Source organism: Leopardus geoffroyi, chromosome B1, assembly GCF_018350155.1.
Source record: "Leopardus geoffroyi isolate Oge1 chromosome B1, O.geoffroyi_Oge1_pat1.0, whole genome shotgun sequence".
In the NCBI taxonomy this organism is placed as follows: Eukaryota; Metazoa; Chordata; class Mammalia; order Carnivora; family Felidae; genus Leopardus; species Leopardus geoffroyi.
The window spans coordinates 73,815,705-73,829,869 of record NC_059327.1 but is presented as its reverse complement, the minus strand read 5'-3'; the positions used below and the strand labels follow the sequence as shown (position 1 = coordinate 73,829,869).

Here is a 14,165-nt window from a genome sequence, read left to right as displayed (position 1 = left end):
GTCACCCTGTTGAAGGACCTTGAGTAGAGCAGGAAGGTGCTTGCTTTCCTTTGTAGGGTTCCTGTCATCCCCCCCCCCCCCCCCCAGGGGAAGGAGGCAGTGCAGGTCAGTAAGTAAGTGTGTTTCGAGCAGGCTTTGAAAACCTGAATAATTTTAATTCCTTGCCTTCACCGCAATGTAAGTGGTGTTGTGCTCCTATTGGCAAGGCCCCTTCTTGGACTTATTCCTAGGAGGTCAGGAACCCCTGTGTGTCCCTTCCAGCACCTCTTATTTTTCTGGTGTGGTCACATTGGCATGGAATACCTTCCTACCCTGGGTTCGCTGACGTGTCTCGCAGAGGTCCTCGCAGGTCCCTGCGTGGAATTGTCCCTTTCTGTGTGGTTAGGAGGCAGGACCATAGGTTCTAAACTAGAAGGTAGTTTCTGTGTGCTCGGTCCTAAAAGCGGTTCATCTACAAGCATTTCTCAGTTTACACCAGCTTGTGAACAAAGCCACCAAAGGCTACTACCACAGTCAGTGGCTTTTCTCAGTGAAAGGCAGCCAGGAGCCATCCTTTCTTAGAATTTTCTTTGTTTTGCCGGCACGGTTGGGTTACATTTATTGCTTAACCATGTAGCCTCCTGATTTTGGGGGAGGCTCTGGTTCTGGACCAAAAGGAAGGCTGATGCCCCTGGAACCCGTGTCCCCCAGGGCCAGCAGAGGCTGGAAGGATGGGGAGGTTACACGGCATTCGTTCTGTTGAGCAGTGGCCCCAGCAACTTGTGGTGTTAGAAAAGGGTGAGAAGTTGAGGTGCCTGAGTGACTCAGTTGGTTAAGTGTCCAACTTCGGCTCGGGTTACGATCTCGTGGTTCGTGAGTTCGAGCCCTGCGTCTGGCTCTGTGCTGACAACTCAGAGCCTGGAGCCTGCTTTGGATTCTCTGTCTCCCTCTCTCTCTGCCCCTCCCACTCATGCTCTCTCTCTCTCTCTCTCTCTCAAAAATAAATAAACACTAAAAAATGTAAAAAAAAAAAAAAGAAAAGGGTGAGAAGCTGTTTCAGTTAGAATTAAGTTTTCAGGTAACAGTTACAATGGTTTAAAATGGTTTACAATGGTTACAATATCACTGGTTTAAAACAAGATCACGTGTTCCCTTTCCTGTGAGAGTCTGGACATACGCAGCCCCTGCCTCCAGAAAGTCTTTAGGGAGCCCTGCTCCCCGCAGATCACCACATTGCCTTCCCTGAGGTACTGGGTCTGGTATTCAGGATGCAAGTTGGACTTTTGTGTTCATGGCAGCAGATGGGAGGAAGGAGGGCCAGAGGGTTCCTGGAAGCTGCTGCACGGTGCTTACCTCCTGTTTGCCACTTGGTCCTATAGCCACCCCCAGCTGCAAGGGAGCCCTGGAAATGTGCCTGGCAAAAAAATTCTATGAAAGAGGGAGAGAAGGGATGTTAAGAGCAGGAGAACAATCCCTGTCACACAGGGATTTCCCTGGGAAAGAAACCATGAAACCTTTACCATTATTTCTCAAGGGAAGATGGTTTTTGACATAACACATTTTAAAGTTACCACCCCCAAGCTCCCTATCCTTAGGGGGGAAAAAAAAATAACCCGGCCCCTCTGATTTATATTAAGGAGTAATTGTCTTTCTGGGAACATTCTAGTCTAGTTTCTGTGTTGTCAGTTTGACTTGGGTTTCACATGAGAAAAATCAGCTTTTAAGCCATTGTGAGTGTGGGATTATATCTTACAAGAAGTGAGTTTGGCAGTAGGAAGTTATGCTCTGTGGGCAAGTGTGTGGTGTATGCTAGTGTGTTTAGTGGACAGCTGGACAGTCCACTTAAAAGAGCTGCTTCTACATGAAAGAAATATTCAGAGGGAGTGTTCTTCTTTTTTTTTTCCCCTTTTCTTTAATTTTCTTTCTTTCTTTCTTTCTTTTTCTTTCTTTCTTTCTTTCTTTCTTTCTTTCTTTCTTTCTTTCTTTCTTCCTTTCTTTCTTTTTTCTTTCTTTCTTTCTTCTTTCTTTCTTTCTTTCTTTCTTTCTTTCTTTCTTTCTTTCTTTCTTCCTTCTTTCCTTCCTTCTTTCTTTTTTCTTTCTTCTTTCTTTCTTCTTTCTTTCTTTCTTTCTTTCTTTCTTTCTTTCTTTCTTTCTTTCTTTCTAAGAAGACTTGACCTTGTTGAACAATGACACGTGGCCCAGGTATTCTGAGAAACAGGAATGCCTGGACACACAAGTTACTATTGTGCAAAACTGACAATTGCCGCGCCCTTCCCAGTAGCTGACGCTGCAGGCCCTTCACTCACTCCGGCCAAGAAAGCTGCGAGGCTGACTGTTCAAGGAACAGTGTAGACATTTTTCATTAGATTTTTCCAACAGTATTGCTAAGTCTTTGTAATTGCCTGAAGATTATTTTGATATATTGTTGACATCGAAATTAAAAAAAAAAAAAAAAAAAAAAAAACTCAGGGGCGCCTGGGTGGCTCAGTCAGTTGAGTGTCTGACTTCGGCTCAGGTCATGATCTCACGGTTCATGAGTTTGAGCCCCGCTTTGGACTCTGTGCTCACAGCCTGGAGCCTGCTTGGGATTCTGTGTCTCCCTCTCTCTCTCTGTCCCTGCCCTGCTCTGTCTCTCTCTCTCTCTCTGTCTCAAAAATAAATAAACGTTAAAAAATAAATAAATAAAAAACAAAATCAGTTCATAGTGTTTGAATTAAAATGTTGTCCTTGGATTTGAAGTTACATAGGGTTATTCTTTCACTTAGAGTTTCAACCAAGAAACCCCAAGAAGTTACTTTATATATGTCGGTTTTTACCTTATGTGCCTTTCTGTAGTCTGTGTGTCGTCATTTGCGTTTCTCCCCTCGTCTGGAATCCCTCCTCCACTTTTACCTGAAGGTAGCATATCCAGCCTTACAAGCCCTACTCCATGCCACCTCATCCAGAACACTTTTCCTAACCTGCTTCACACTGTTTTTTCCCTCTTACGGACTCTGCTCCACCTTGTACTATATGCAGCACTGTAGGCACATGAAAGTTAGGCAGCCTCTTATTCATCTTTGGAGGCCTGGGTCACACTGCCTTGGCTGTTGTAATATCTTAATGCAGGGAGACGGAAGAAGTTAATGGTCAGAGATACAGCATTGCTGCTTTTATAATGTGAATAAGTGTAGCTGTCCAGTTGCTTAAAAGGTTATAGATGAACTTTAAATAATAGCTAGTTCATGTCCAGAGAACTAATATCTAAAGTTATATGGACACTTTGAGAGCTCAGAGTTGGTTTTCTAAAAATAGCCACAGTATTGAATGAACTTGCATTGTCTCCCTGTGATTGAGAAGGAAAAGTCCTTCATCCCTAGTCTGCCTGGCGGTTCCCTTAGTGTTCATGTGAATTTCTGCCTTTGCTTCCACTTCTGATGTGTAGCATCTGGCCAGCTCTATTACTACTTGGAGATATCTACTACTGAATTACTTTTTCGTCCTAACTTGTCCTAGAGCTGAAAGGTAGTACAAAATACATTTTGTATTCTGCAGACTGAAAAATCACATTTAATTATCTTAACATGTAGTAGAATCTAGGAAAATATGTTAAATCTTTATTTTTTTAAATGTTTATTATTTATTTTGAGAGAGAGGAGGAGCGGGGGGAGAGAGAGAGAGAGAGAGAGAGAGAGAGAGAGAGAGAGAGAATGAATGAGAATCCTGAGTAGGCTCCTCACTGTCAGCACAGAGCCCAATGCAGGGCTCAAACCCATGAACTTTGAGACTGTGACCTGAGCGGAGATCAAGAATTGGAAGCTTAACCGATTGAGCCACCAGGCACCCCAATATGTTAAATCTTTAAAACATAGATGAGAAGTCATACACTGCATAAAGGCATAAGTTGGAACAGGAGTTAGGAAACGTGGACTTAATTACCAGCCTTTTTCTTTTTATTTATGTATTTATTTCTCCTTTTCTTTTACAAGTTTTTGCAAATTCAATCACTTAACTAAAGGAGTTCTTGATGGCATATGGACTGTGGTATGATTAAATATGTAAATATAATAATATATTTTAAAATTCTTTGAAATGCAAAGGTAATGCTCTTTTTGGGTTCCCAGACCCAATGCCAGTGTGTATGGGGGTTCCCACGTACAACACCAAGCAACTCTAGGACACCAGTAAGGTGTCCAAAAATTCAGCTCACTTCTAACACTACCTACTCAGAGATTGCACAGGTTAAAGGGTCAGCCCTAGAAGACCGCCCTCCCCACTGGATCCCCATGTCAGACACCAGTCTGTGCTCTGACAGCTACAGGTGGGTATTTCCAGTGACCTTCTCCTTAGGTTTGATTAATTTGCTAGGGCAGTTATCAGAACTCAAGGAAACACTTATGTTCACCAGTTTATTGAATGATATGGTACAGGATAAGAATCCAGAGCCAGATGAAGAGATACATAAGGCAGAGTCTGGGGAAAGGGCACTGAACTTCCATGCCTACTCCAGACGCGCCACTATTTCTGCATCTCTACATATTTACCAACCTGGAAGCCCTAGGAACCCAGTCCTTTGGGTTTTTGTGAAGGCTTCATTACACAGTAAGGATAGACTAAGTCATTGGCCATTGGCTGAATCAACCTCCAGCCCCGCCTTTCTCCTCTCCCTGAGGAGTTTGGGGGGGGGGGGGTGGCCGAAAATTCCAAGTCTCTAATCACAAGGTTGGTTCCCCTGCAACCAGCACACCCACTGTGGTTGGGTTCCACAGTCCATTAACATGACAAAAGACACCTTTGTCCCCTTAACACTTGGGAAATGCCAACGGTTTTGGGACCTGTCAGCCAGGAACTGTGGTCAAAGACCAAATATATATGAGGAATAAATACTGACAAGTCAGAATATCGCAAATGCCTTTTGAATATAAGGTCCTGTTAGTGTCACTATAAGGAGGGGACAGATTTGAGTGGTGTCAATGTGCCAGGTCCCAGCAGAGTCCTCAGCATCCATTGCATGTGGAGTTAAGAAAAGTACAGGAGTCAGAATCTCAACAAGTCTCCTGGTTGGGCAGGTAGGCCGCCACTCACCAAGAGGAGAATACAGTAGACCCTGTATCCTCTGAGGATAAATTCTAAGAGCCCCAGTGGACGCCTGAAACTGTGGGTAGCACTGAAGCTCTGTCTATACAGTTGACCCTCAAACAACATGGGGCTAGGGGCACTTACTCCGTGTGCAGAAAGTCCACATATAACTTTTGACTCCCCAGAAATTGAACTACAAAGAGCCTATTGTTGACCGGAAGCCTTACTGATAACATAAACCATCTGTTAACACATGTTGTATGTTGTATGTGTTATATACTGTATTCTTACCGTAAAGTAAGCTAGGGGAAAAAATGTTAAGAAAATAATAAGCAAGAGAAAGTTCATTTACAGTACTGTACCATATTTATTGAAAAAAAGTCTGTGCATAAGTGGGCCTGCACAGTTCAAACCTGTGTTGTTCAAAGGTCAACTGTGCTGTTCCCCCCCCCCAATCATACATACCTCTGACAAAGTTTAATTTATAAACTAGGCACAAAGGCAGATTAACGACAACAATAATAAAATAGAACAATTATAACTGTATACTATAATAAAAGTTGTATGAATGTGATCTCTCTCAGAATACCTTACTGTACTGCTCTCACCCTTCTTGTGATGATGTGAGATGATAAAATACCTACCCTAATGAGATGAAGTGAAGTGACGTAGCATGAGGCTAGTAGTGACCTTCTGACTGTGTATCAGAAGAAGGATTATCTGCTTCTGGACCGTGGTCAATGATGGGTAACTGAGACTACAGAAAACGAAACTGTGGATAAGGGACTACTGTGCAGTGCTGTGATCCAATAGGGAGTCTGAGCAAGATGTTGAACTCCACCATGGATTCCACTTGGATGTGCCTGTGGGCCATCTGTGGGATGGTGTCTGGTACATTTGGAAACCCGAGTCAGGAGCTCAGCAGAGGGGTCCAGGCCACAGATACACAGTCTTGAGAAATGAATCAGTCAGACCACAGAAACCAGCTCTGGCTGATTTAAGCAGGAAAAAAAAAAAAAAAAAGGAATTTATTGAAAAGATGTTGGGCAGCTCTCAGAATCTCTAGGAAGACTTAAGAACCAGGCTGAGAAAAACAAAGAATGGAAGAGGGGACATAGCAGATAGAACCACAGCTAGAACTGTGCCATGGAAGCAGATGTCGAGGACACTGCTGTCCCTGACACTTAACCATGCTGCCTGGCTGCCGTGGTTACCCCCAGAACGATTCTCCATTTTCTTTCCTTCCCTTCCTTGTGGCATCATCTCCTGATGCCCTGCCCGCTTCAGGCAGGTGAAACTGGCCAAGTCTGGGTCATATGCCAGCATTCTAGCTACAGGCAGGTCTAGAAGTATTAGTAATTGGCCCTTTCAGAATCCAGGAGAGGTGACAGTGGGAAGTCTGTGGTTGAAGTAAGGAAACATGGATGCTGGAGAAAGAAGTGACAGATGTCCCTAGAGGAAGTGTCACCCTGTTGGTGATAGCTAAAACTAGAGGGTAGGTGTGCCTGGCCAAAGTGAGACTTTAGGGAGGGCTGAGGAGACAGTAATGTGGGGGAGAAGGGCCTGACAGGGAGGTGAGAAGCAACAGCACGGAGGGCGGAGGAAAACTGGGCAAGATTTCCTAGAAACTAAGGAGGGGCACTTCAGGATAGTAGCCAGTGGGGAGATTGAGTAGCCTCAGCACTTGCCTTCCCAGCTTGTTCTCACTGATGACCTCAGCAAGAGCATTTGCGGTAGAGTGAGGGAGCAGGACCCCAGAGACGTGGACGGGAGGCGGTGTAGCCAGGGGCTCATTCCCGTTCAGCCACCAGCAGTGGAGTGGGCTTTGGCTGGTTGTGGAAACCCTCAAAGTGTCTGTTTCTTTGGGTGTGGACGTGGGATACTAATAGTAGCCACACAGGGTTCCTTGGATTACACGGGATAGCAAAGTGCTGGGCACAGCATCTGGTACACACATCTGGTAAGTGTTCAGTAAGTGTACTTGCTGTCGTTGCTACTTTGACCCACAGCTGAAGGGAAGGAGGGGACTTGAATCAGGTCAGAGTGACAGGAGTATGAGTATCTCCTATATATAAGTGGAGGAGAAAGAGCAGGAGGGGATGCTGAGAATCCTGGAGAGGGCAGGATGGGTGAGGGCCTGAAACCAGCCCAGGTTCCATCCAGAAAGGGGCTTTCGGGCATTAATCTTTGAGAGAAGGAACACCTCATGCCTGGGTGATATGAGCTGGGAGAACGTCTTTGCAACTCCAGGGACGGATTGATGTGTAGGACTTTTGTCCTGGCCTTGGGAAGGCCTGGCCATCAACATGTAGGGCTGGTTTAAAGCGCCAAATATCCCCTTATCAGTGAGGGTGCCTTTGACCACTGCTAGGATTGCTCCAAGGACTTTTCTCTTAGGCCAAATGATACCCCGCCCCCCCCCCCCCCCACAGTCGTTGGGGATTCATTAGGGAAAAATACTGGTTTCTGCCTCCATCCTTAAGTGATTATCTGTCAGTAGTTACTTTGCCAGGAAGAATGACAGTTCTAACTTCAGTAGATGTGCTTTTGTCTATCATATCTGCCACGGTAAACTCTTAGAAATATTTTTTAAGTTAAAAGGAAGAGCCAAAAGCAACTTGTGGTACTAAGATTATGATGTAGAATTTCATAACCCATGTAGTTATAGAACTTACTTCATAAATCACATGGTTTGGGCCATTTCACCCAAGGCCTGCTGCTGGGTTCCCTTTGATCACTGGAGTGGTTAGGGCAGTGCCCATGCTAACCGTGCAGGCCTTGCTCTGGAGTGGCCGGTCTAACTGTGGGCAGGCTTCAGGAAGGGCTGCCTTAGGCTGGGGCTTCTTGTATCTGCGTAGGACTCGATCCCAGTTTTGCCGTATGACGGAAAGTACTAAATCCCACCGCCCCCGCCCCCCCCCCCCCCCAGGTGCCTGGGAATAGCAGCTGAGTCCTGAAAATACCTGTTTGTGTGTGTGTGTGTGTGTGTGTGTGTGTGTGTTTTCTCAGAGTCCAAGGGGATTAATAGTGCACAAATCTCTACCTTTGTGGACTCTGTGGGTCTTTTACAGCAGTCCCAGCACTGAGCTCTGGTGTGCACTCACATTCTCCTGACTCTAAGGAGAACAGCCCAGTAAGTAGCTCATTAGCGTAACATGTCTTTCCTTGAATACTTCAGAGTCTAGGCTATGGTATTATTTTGCTATGGTCTCCTTTGTTACCTTCCTTGAGGCAGAAGAGGGTCTGTGGACTGTGTGGGAAGCCAGTCCTCTTGTCCTTGTACTCATCCAGTGGCTAAAGCCTGGTCATGGCCATGCTCTGGAGGTATTAGAAGAGTTTGCATGTAAAAGACAGCCAGCTGGAGATGTTGGGGCTTTGAGAGGCAAATGGAAACCAGTGCATTTAGGAATGTGGAAAACCAGACAGTTCCATCTTCTCTGTAGGTGGCCACCATTGTTTCTCAAATCCTTGCTGGAAGGTGAAGTTATTTTTTACCTGTTCAGAAAGGACTATACCAGCCTCTGCAGGCCCTGTTCTGGAACTTTGCAGTGTCCTCCAGAGATTGGTTAAGCCTTTAGGCTCCTTTAGGGGTAAGACCCAGCGCAGAGCCACGGTGCATGAGTCTTGTTTTCATGGCGTGTTGTGGTGAGCGTCTGGCTCGTGCACCATCCCAATGTCCTTGTCCTCCAGTAAGACTGTATTGCTGGCTGCCCTCCTGTCTGCTCCCTTCTGTCCTCACTGTTCAGGCTCACCTCCCTTGCCATATGCTTCACCAGTCAGAGACTCCGCCCCAACTTTCTAGTGTGTTTTCCTTGCCTGAATGGTGTTTTCCAGATGTGGCCTGTGCTTTCCTCAGCCTTTGTGTCTTCCCTGCTGCTGTTCATTTTGCAAGTGGCCTCTCTTCAGTTTCCATTTGTGGTGACTGTTCCTTGAGGCCCCTGCCCCCTCTCACCCCCCACCCTAAGCCTTTCCTGACTTTTTCAGAGCTTTCTGTCCCTCACTTTGAACTTTCTTGATCTATGAGTTTTGTTTGTTGGCATCTGAGCCTTGTCTGGCTTCCTGGATTGTAACCTTGAGGGGAGGGTCTTCCTAGAGCTGGTCACCTGCCCCGGCGCAGCTAGTCCTTACTGAATTGCCATGAGCCGTTGAGGCCTGGTCCACAGTCCTTGGGTCCTGTTGCTCCTTCCAGGGAGGTGGAGCATTGTGTTTGGAATGATGTATTTGGTTAGATAACATTTCTGAATGGCTTAAACAGTTGGTTATAGTTAATTCATTCCCTACTGAAGTCACTGGACTGAAACTTTTTAATGGGTGTGTCTGATATCAGCAAATAGATATAATTTTCCTAGGAAGAAGGAGTCGGGGCATCTGAATGCCCTTCTAAGGATCCCGGAGCCATGCAGTCTGGTCCAGCTCCTTCAGTTTGTCGAAGAGAAGACAGAAGCCTGGTGTCACATGGGAGCTCATATCATATCTGGGACCTGAACCAAGCTCTTCTAATTTCCAGAGAAATTTTCTTTTCTCTTATACCAGCCACTTAAAAAAAAACAAAACAAAACTGTTTCTTTGTTTTCTATACAAAGAAAAAAAAGTTAGCTGAAGTTTCCAAAAAACAGAAGATTATAAAAGAAAAAAAGTCAGGTAATCTTAGGTGATGATATTCTTTCCAAATAATGTGTAGATTCCTCATCCACATGTCCTGCTGCTGAGGAAAGATTCAGCTCTTTGCGGCCGGGGGGTGTGTTTAGAAGGGCTAAGAGAGTGTGTGGGGTGCGGTCCATATAAACAAGAGCCCCTGCACCTCAGATTACTGTCACCTCTAGTTCTCCTCCTATGCCTCCCTCCTGTAATAGAAGAAAAATGGTTCCTCTTTTATCTTTCTCTTCTAATAAAGGGCTTTTCCTTATAATTACCTTCCTGGGGTGGGGGGGGGGAGGGTACACATTAGAAATATGTGGCATAATTTTCTAATTTGTTTTTACAAGATGTCTGAGTTTATTTTATGCCAGACAAAGCGAATTCGTAAGAGGGAAAGAGGCCAGGTGAATTGTGATGTAAAAGAAGCATCAGCAGTATTAAGGGCACACATGCAAAAAGGTTAATGCTGACTTTGAATGAAAGGAGCAAAGGGAAGGAATTTTGTCTTTTATTGCTGTAGCTCTTAAGGCTTAAGTTACTTTGATGTCATGGGTTTGGAAGTGAAAACCTTGGTGTCTTTAAACACAGTATAATTTCTTAGCTACCACTGATATTTGAGAATACGTGTTGGTAGTTGACTAATTTTTGGCAGTTTGCTGCTTTTCCCCCCTAAAGTTTTTTTAAAAAACTTGTGCCTTATGGTTTTTATTATTTATTTATTTATTTATTTATTTATTTATTTATTTATTTATTTATTTATTTTTGAGGTGGAGGGGAGGGACAGAGAGGAAGAGAGAATCCCATGCAGGTGCGATGCAGGGCTTGATCCCACAACCCTGAGATCAGGACCTGAGCTGAAATAAGAGTCTTGACGCTTAACTGACTGAGCCACCCAGGCCCCCTTCCCCCTAAAGTCTTTAACAAATACCTGAGGACATGTGCATGTGTGTGAATACTCTCCAGGGCAGTGTCTACATCTAAAATGGTTTTACCTACGAGTACTAACTTTTTAACCTTAGACAGTGATGTTAAATCCCCTTGTAACTTGCTCTCCTTTCCAAATTGTAAATCGAGTGAGCTGAAACTGACCAAAGAGAAAAATGAATCTGTTCTGTGACTTTTAGGAAGAAATATTGACATGGTTTTACTTCTCCATTATGAGACTGAAATAGAGTTTTCTTCGAAGTTAGAGACAGTCTGTCTGTTTCTAGTTTTATTGCTGTAGGTTGGACCTTTCATATCTGATTTTTGTTGGGTGTGTAAAACTTCCTGATTGTGGGATTTAAAAATCTCTGTTATGAGATGGTGCAGGTTTATATTTCATCTGTTCTATTCAGAGATAATTACTGCTCCCCATTTGGGACTTTTAAATCCCCAGGTCAGCTCTGACTCAGGCTTAATTGGCTTCTCCATCTGTTCTCATTACTTTTCTTGTTAGATGACAGTCTTCCTCTTAGTAACATGATCTAATATTTATTGCACTTAACTGTGCCAGGCACGAAGCAAAGGCATTATTATCTCATTTTAACCTCAGGATAACTATATGGTAGATACTGTTGTCATCTTCATTTTAAGATAGTAAGGCTAAGACTTTTGAGAAGTTGAGTGATTGACCCATTCAGGACTGGAGAGTAGTGGCTTTGGGCCTGGCATCCCAAGTTTGTCTGCACGCTAAAGCTCAAACCCTCACTCAACCGCTAGAGTGCCTTGGTTCCTTGGGTAGGTCTGGTCAACTTGGATAGGCCCCAACTCCATACCAGCTTCATATTTCTGGCCTCGACAGATCTGCATGGGAATTCTGGCTCTGGCTCTTAATAGCTATGTGATCTCAAGTGAGCTACTTAAATCCTTAAAACCTTGTCTTCGTGCAGAAGTTGGGTGTGAAATCTGATGATAAATCCACTTTTGGTACTCAGGAAGAGACTATCATTAATTGTTTTACTTATTACTTATACAGTACCCTGACTTTTCTAAGATAATTTTTGGCATGTGAAGTTGCCTGTTTTCCTTTTCTTCTGGAATGCTAAAACCTGGCCAGCTCGATCTGGAGTGGGGTGGCTGTGGTACATGTGATGTTGACACTTCTTTGCATCCATCACCTCCTGGGGCTCTTGAAAACGTTTCTGGAGGCAACTGGGCGTGTTAGTCGCCTTTTTGTACATCGTCATGGAGTTAGTCCTGTCGTAGGAGGCCAGTAAACAACATACCTCTTATCTGTTCAAGCTCAACGCAAGTAGAAAGGTGGGTATTGGGCAGGTGGAGACTGAGATGTCACTTTGATTTAGATAGGGACAGAAAAGTGGAGGGAGGAAGGAAAGATTGCAGCCAGGATCCTTCCTATGACATGAGGATTTTGGAAGGGGTTTTCTGGTTTCTGTATTGTTTGCACCTTCAAGAAAAATGGGAGATGGGCTTGCTGAAGGTCACAAAGCTTCTTTTGGCCAGCAGCTCTGAAATTCAGATGTCCACTCCTCGACCAATCTTGGGACCATGTTTGATGCAGTGCTTGTTGGTGGGAGGAGGCGATGGAAAGATTGTATTTTAGAAAGCTTTCTGGAGTCTTTGAAAATAGCTACACTTGTTGCATTTAGGGGCTTCTCCAGTTCAATAGTTTTGGATTGCATGGCTTTTAAAACGTCACAAGCATTGATAGTTTTTTGGTGTATATAATATATCACACATAATACAAGTACATACACACATATTTTGTATTTTCTCTTTAAGTATGTTTATGTATATGTATATATATATTTTTATGTTATTATGTTATACATATATTTTTATTTTACTCTGTTTTTTGGTATGTTAATTTGGTATGTGTCTTGATTCTAAAGAAAAATCATCATAACTGGTTAATAGCTGTTGAAGATGTGACCTGCCATGTGAGGTTTTATGTGATGATTGTTCTTAAAAATACGGACTTGGGGATGGTTTCAGCCTTCAGGGGCATCCCTGGCTCTGCTCCCATCCTTTCCCTGTTACAACTTTAGAGGCCAAATCTCTTCCCTCTCCAACCCCTCATCCCCAGTCACCTTACATGTATGTCTTGATTTGGAGTTTATGAAAATAGTCGTATTATCTGAATTCATCCATAAATGAAACCTAAATTAAATGCATATTAAAAATTAACTGCTTCCTCATTTTTGTCGAATGCTTATAGAATCTGTACTTTTGATATGTTATACTAACCATAATCTAAAAGTATCTTAAATTCTTGCAAGTATAGAATTGTATTAGACTTCTAATAATTCAATTTTTACATTTAAGATCTAGTTCAGACTCATCAATAGGGGAGTAAAATTATATCTTGTGAGAGCCCTTGGCCTAAGTGTATACTCTTAACTCAGCATTCAAGTTTCAAAATTGCAACAAAAAATAACCTGTCTTGTCTTTTCTTTTTTAGCTTCTCAGACAAACTATTTAGTGGAAAGGGCTTACATTTTCAGCCATCAGTTCTAGATTTTGGAATTCAGTAAGTATCTTTTCTTTGTAATTTTTAATAACTTGTATTATTTGCATTGTTTGTTTTCAGGATATTTTATTTTATTTTTTTTTAATTTTTTTTTCAACGTTTATTTATTTTTGGGACAGAGAGAGACAGAGCATGAACGGGGGAGGGACAGAGAGAAAGGGAGACACAGAATCGGAAACAGGCTCCAGGCTCTGAGCCATCAGCCCAGAGCCTGATGCGGGGCTCGAACTCGCGGACCGCGAGATCGTGACCTGGCTGAAGTCGGACGCTTAACCGACTGCGCCACCCAGGCGCCCCAAAGGATATTTTATATATATATATGTATGTATATATATATATGTATGTATATATATATATATATATATATATATATGTATATATGTATGTATATATATACTTAAAATATATTAATATATATAAAAAGTTGAATACATTTTAAGTATATTAATAATATAAGGGATGTTGATTCTGGGGCTTGTTAAAAGGAATATTTTTGTGAAAAGGAGAGTGTAAGATTGTTTTAGCTACTTCTTCAGTTATTAATAAATATACCTTATAATATTTTATAGTGATTAGAATTTGATAAGAAGTCACTATTAACTCCTGGTTTTTCTATAGCAAATCAGGTTATTGTATAATGAAAACACTAAATATTGATGGTTTCTGAGTTCTTTTTTTTTCTTTTTTTTTTCTTTGAAAGAGAGAGAGAGAGAGCATGCACAAGCGCAAATGGGAAGGAGCAGAGAGAAAGAGGGAGAGAGAGAGAATGAGAAAGAGGGAGAGAGAGAGAGAATCCCAAACAGGCTCCATACTGTCATCACAGAGCCCGATGAGGGGCTCAAACTCACAACCATGAGATCATGACCTGAGCTGAAGTTGGACGCTTAACCCACTGAGCCACCCAGGCGCCCCTAGATTCTTTTAATTAGATTCATCTGCTTATTTTTACTGCTTGTGATGCTGTGGGATTTACAATTGCATGTACAAACGTTAGTTACCACAGTTAAGACTTTGGAAA

At 43.0% G+C, this 14,165-nt stretch overlaps 1 protein-coding gene across 3 annotated transcripts in view; it reads left to right on the top strand.

Moving 5' to 3' along the window:
* Nucleotides 1-14,165, top strand: part of TMEM131L (transmembrane 131 like) — a 171,620-nt gene that overhangs the window by 67,670 nt on the left and 89,785 nt on the right. For all 3 annotated transcript variants that reach the window (XM_045465287.1, XM_045465278.1, XM_045465267.1), the window contains exon 4: nt 13,079-13,147. In XM_045465287.1, coding sequence (XP_045321243.1) covers nt 13,079-13,147 — 69 coding nt within the window. The remainder of the gene's footprint in view (nt 1-13,078; nt 13,148-14,165) is intronic.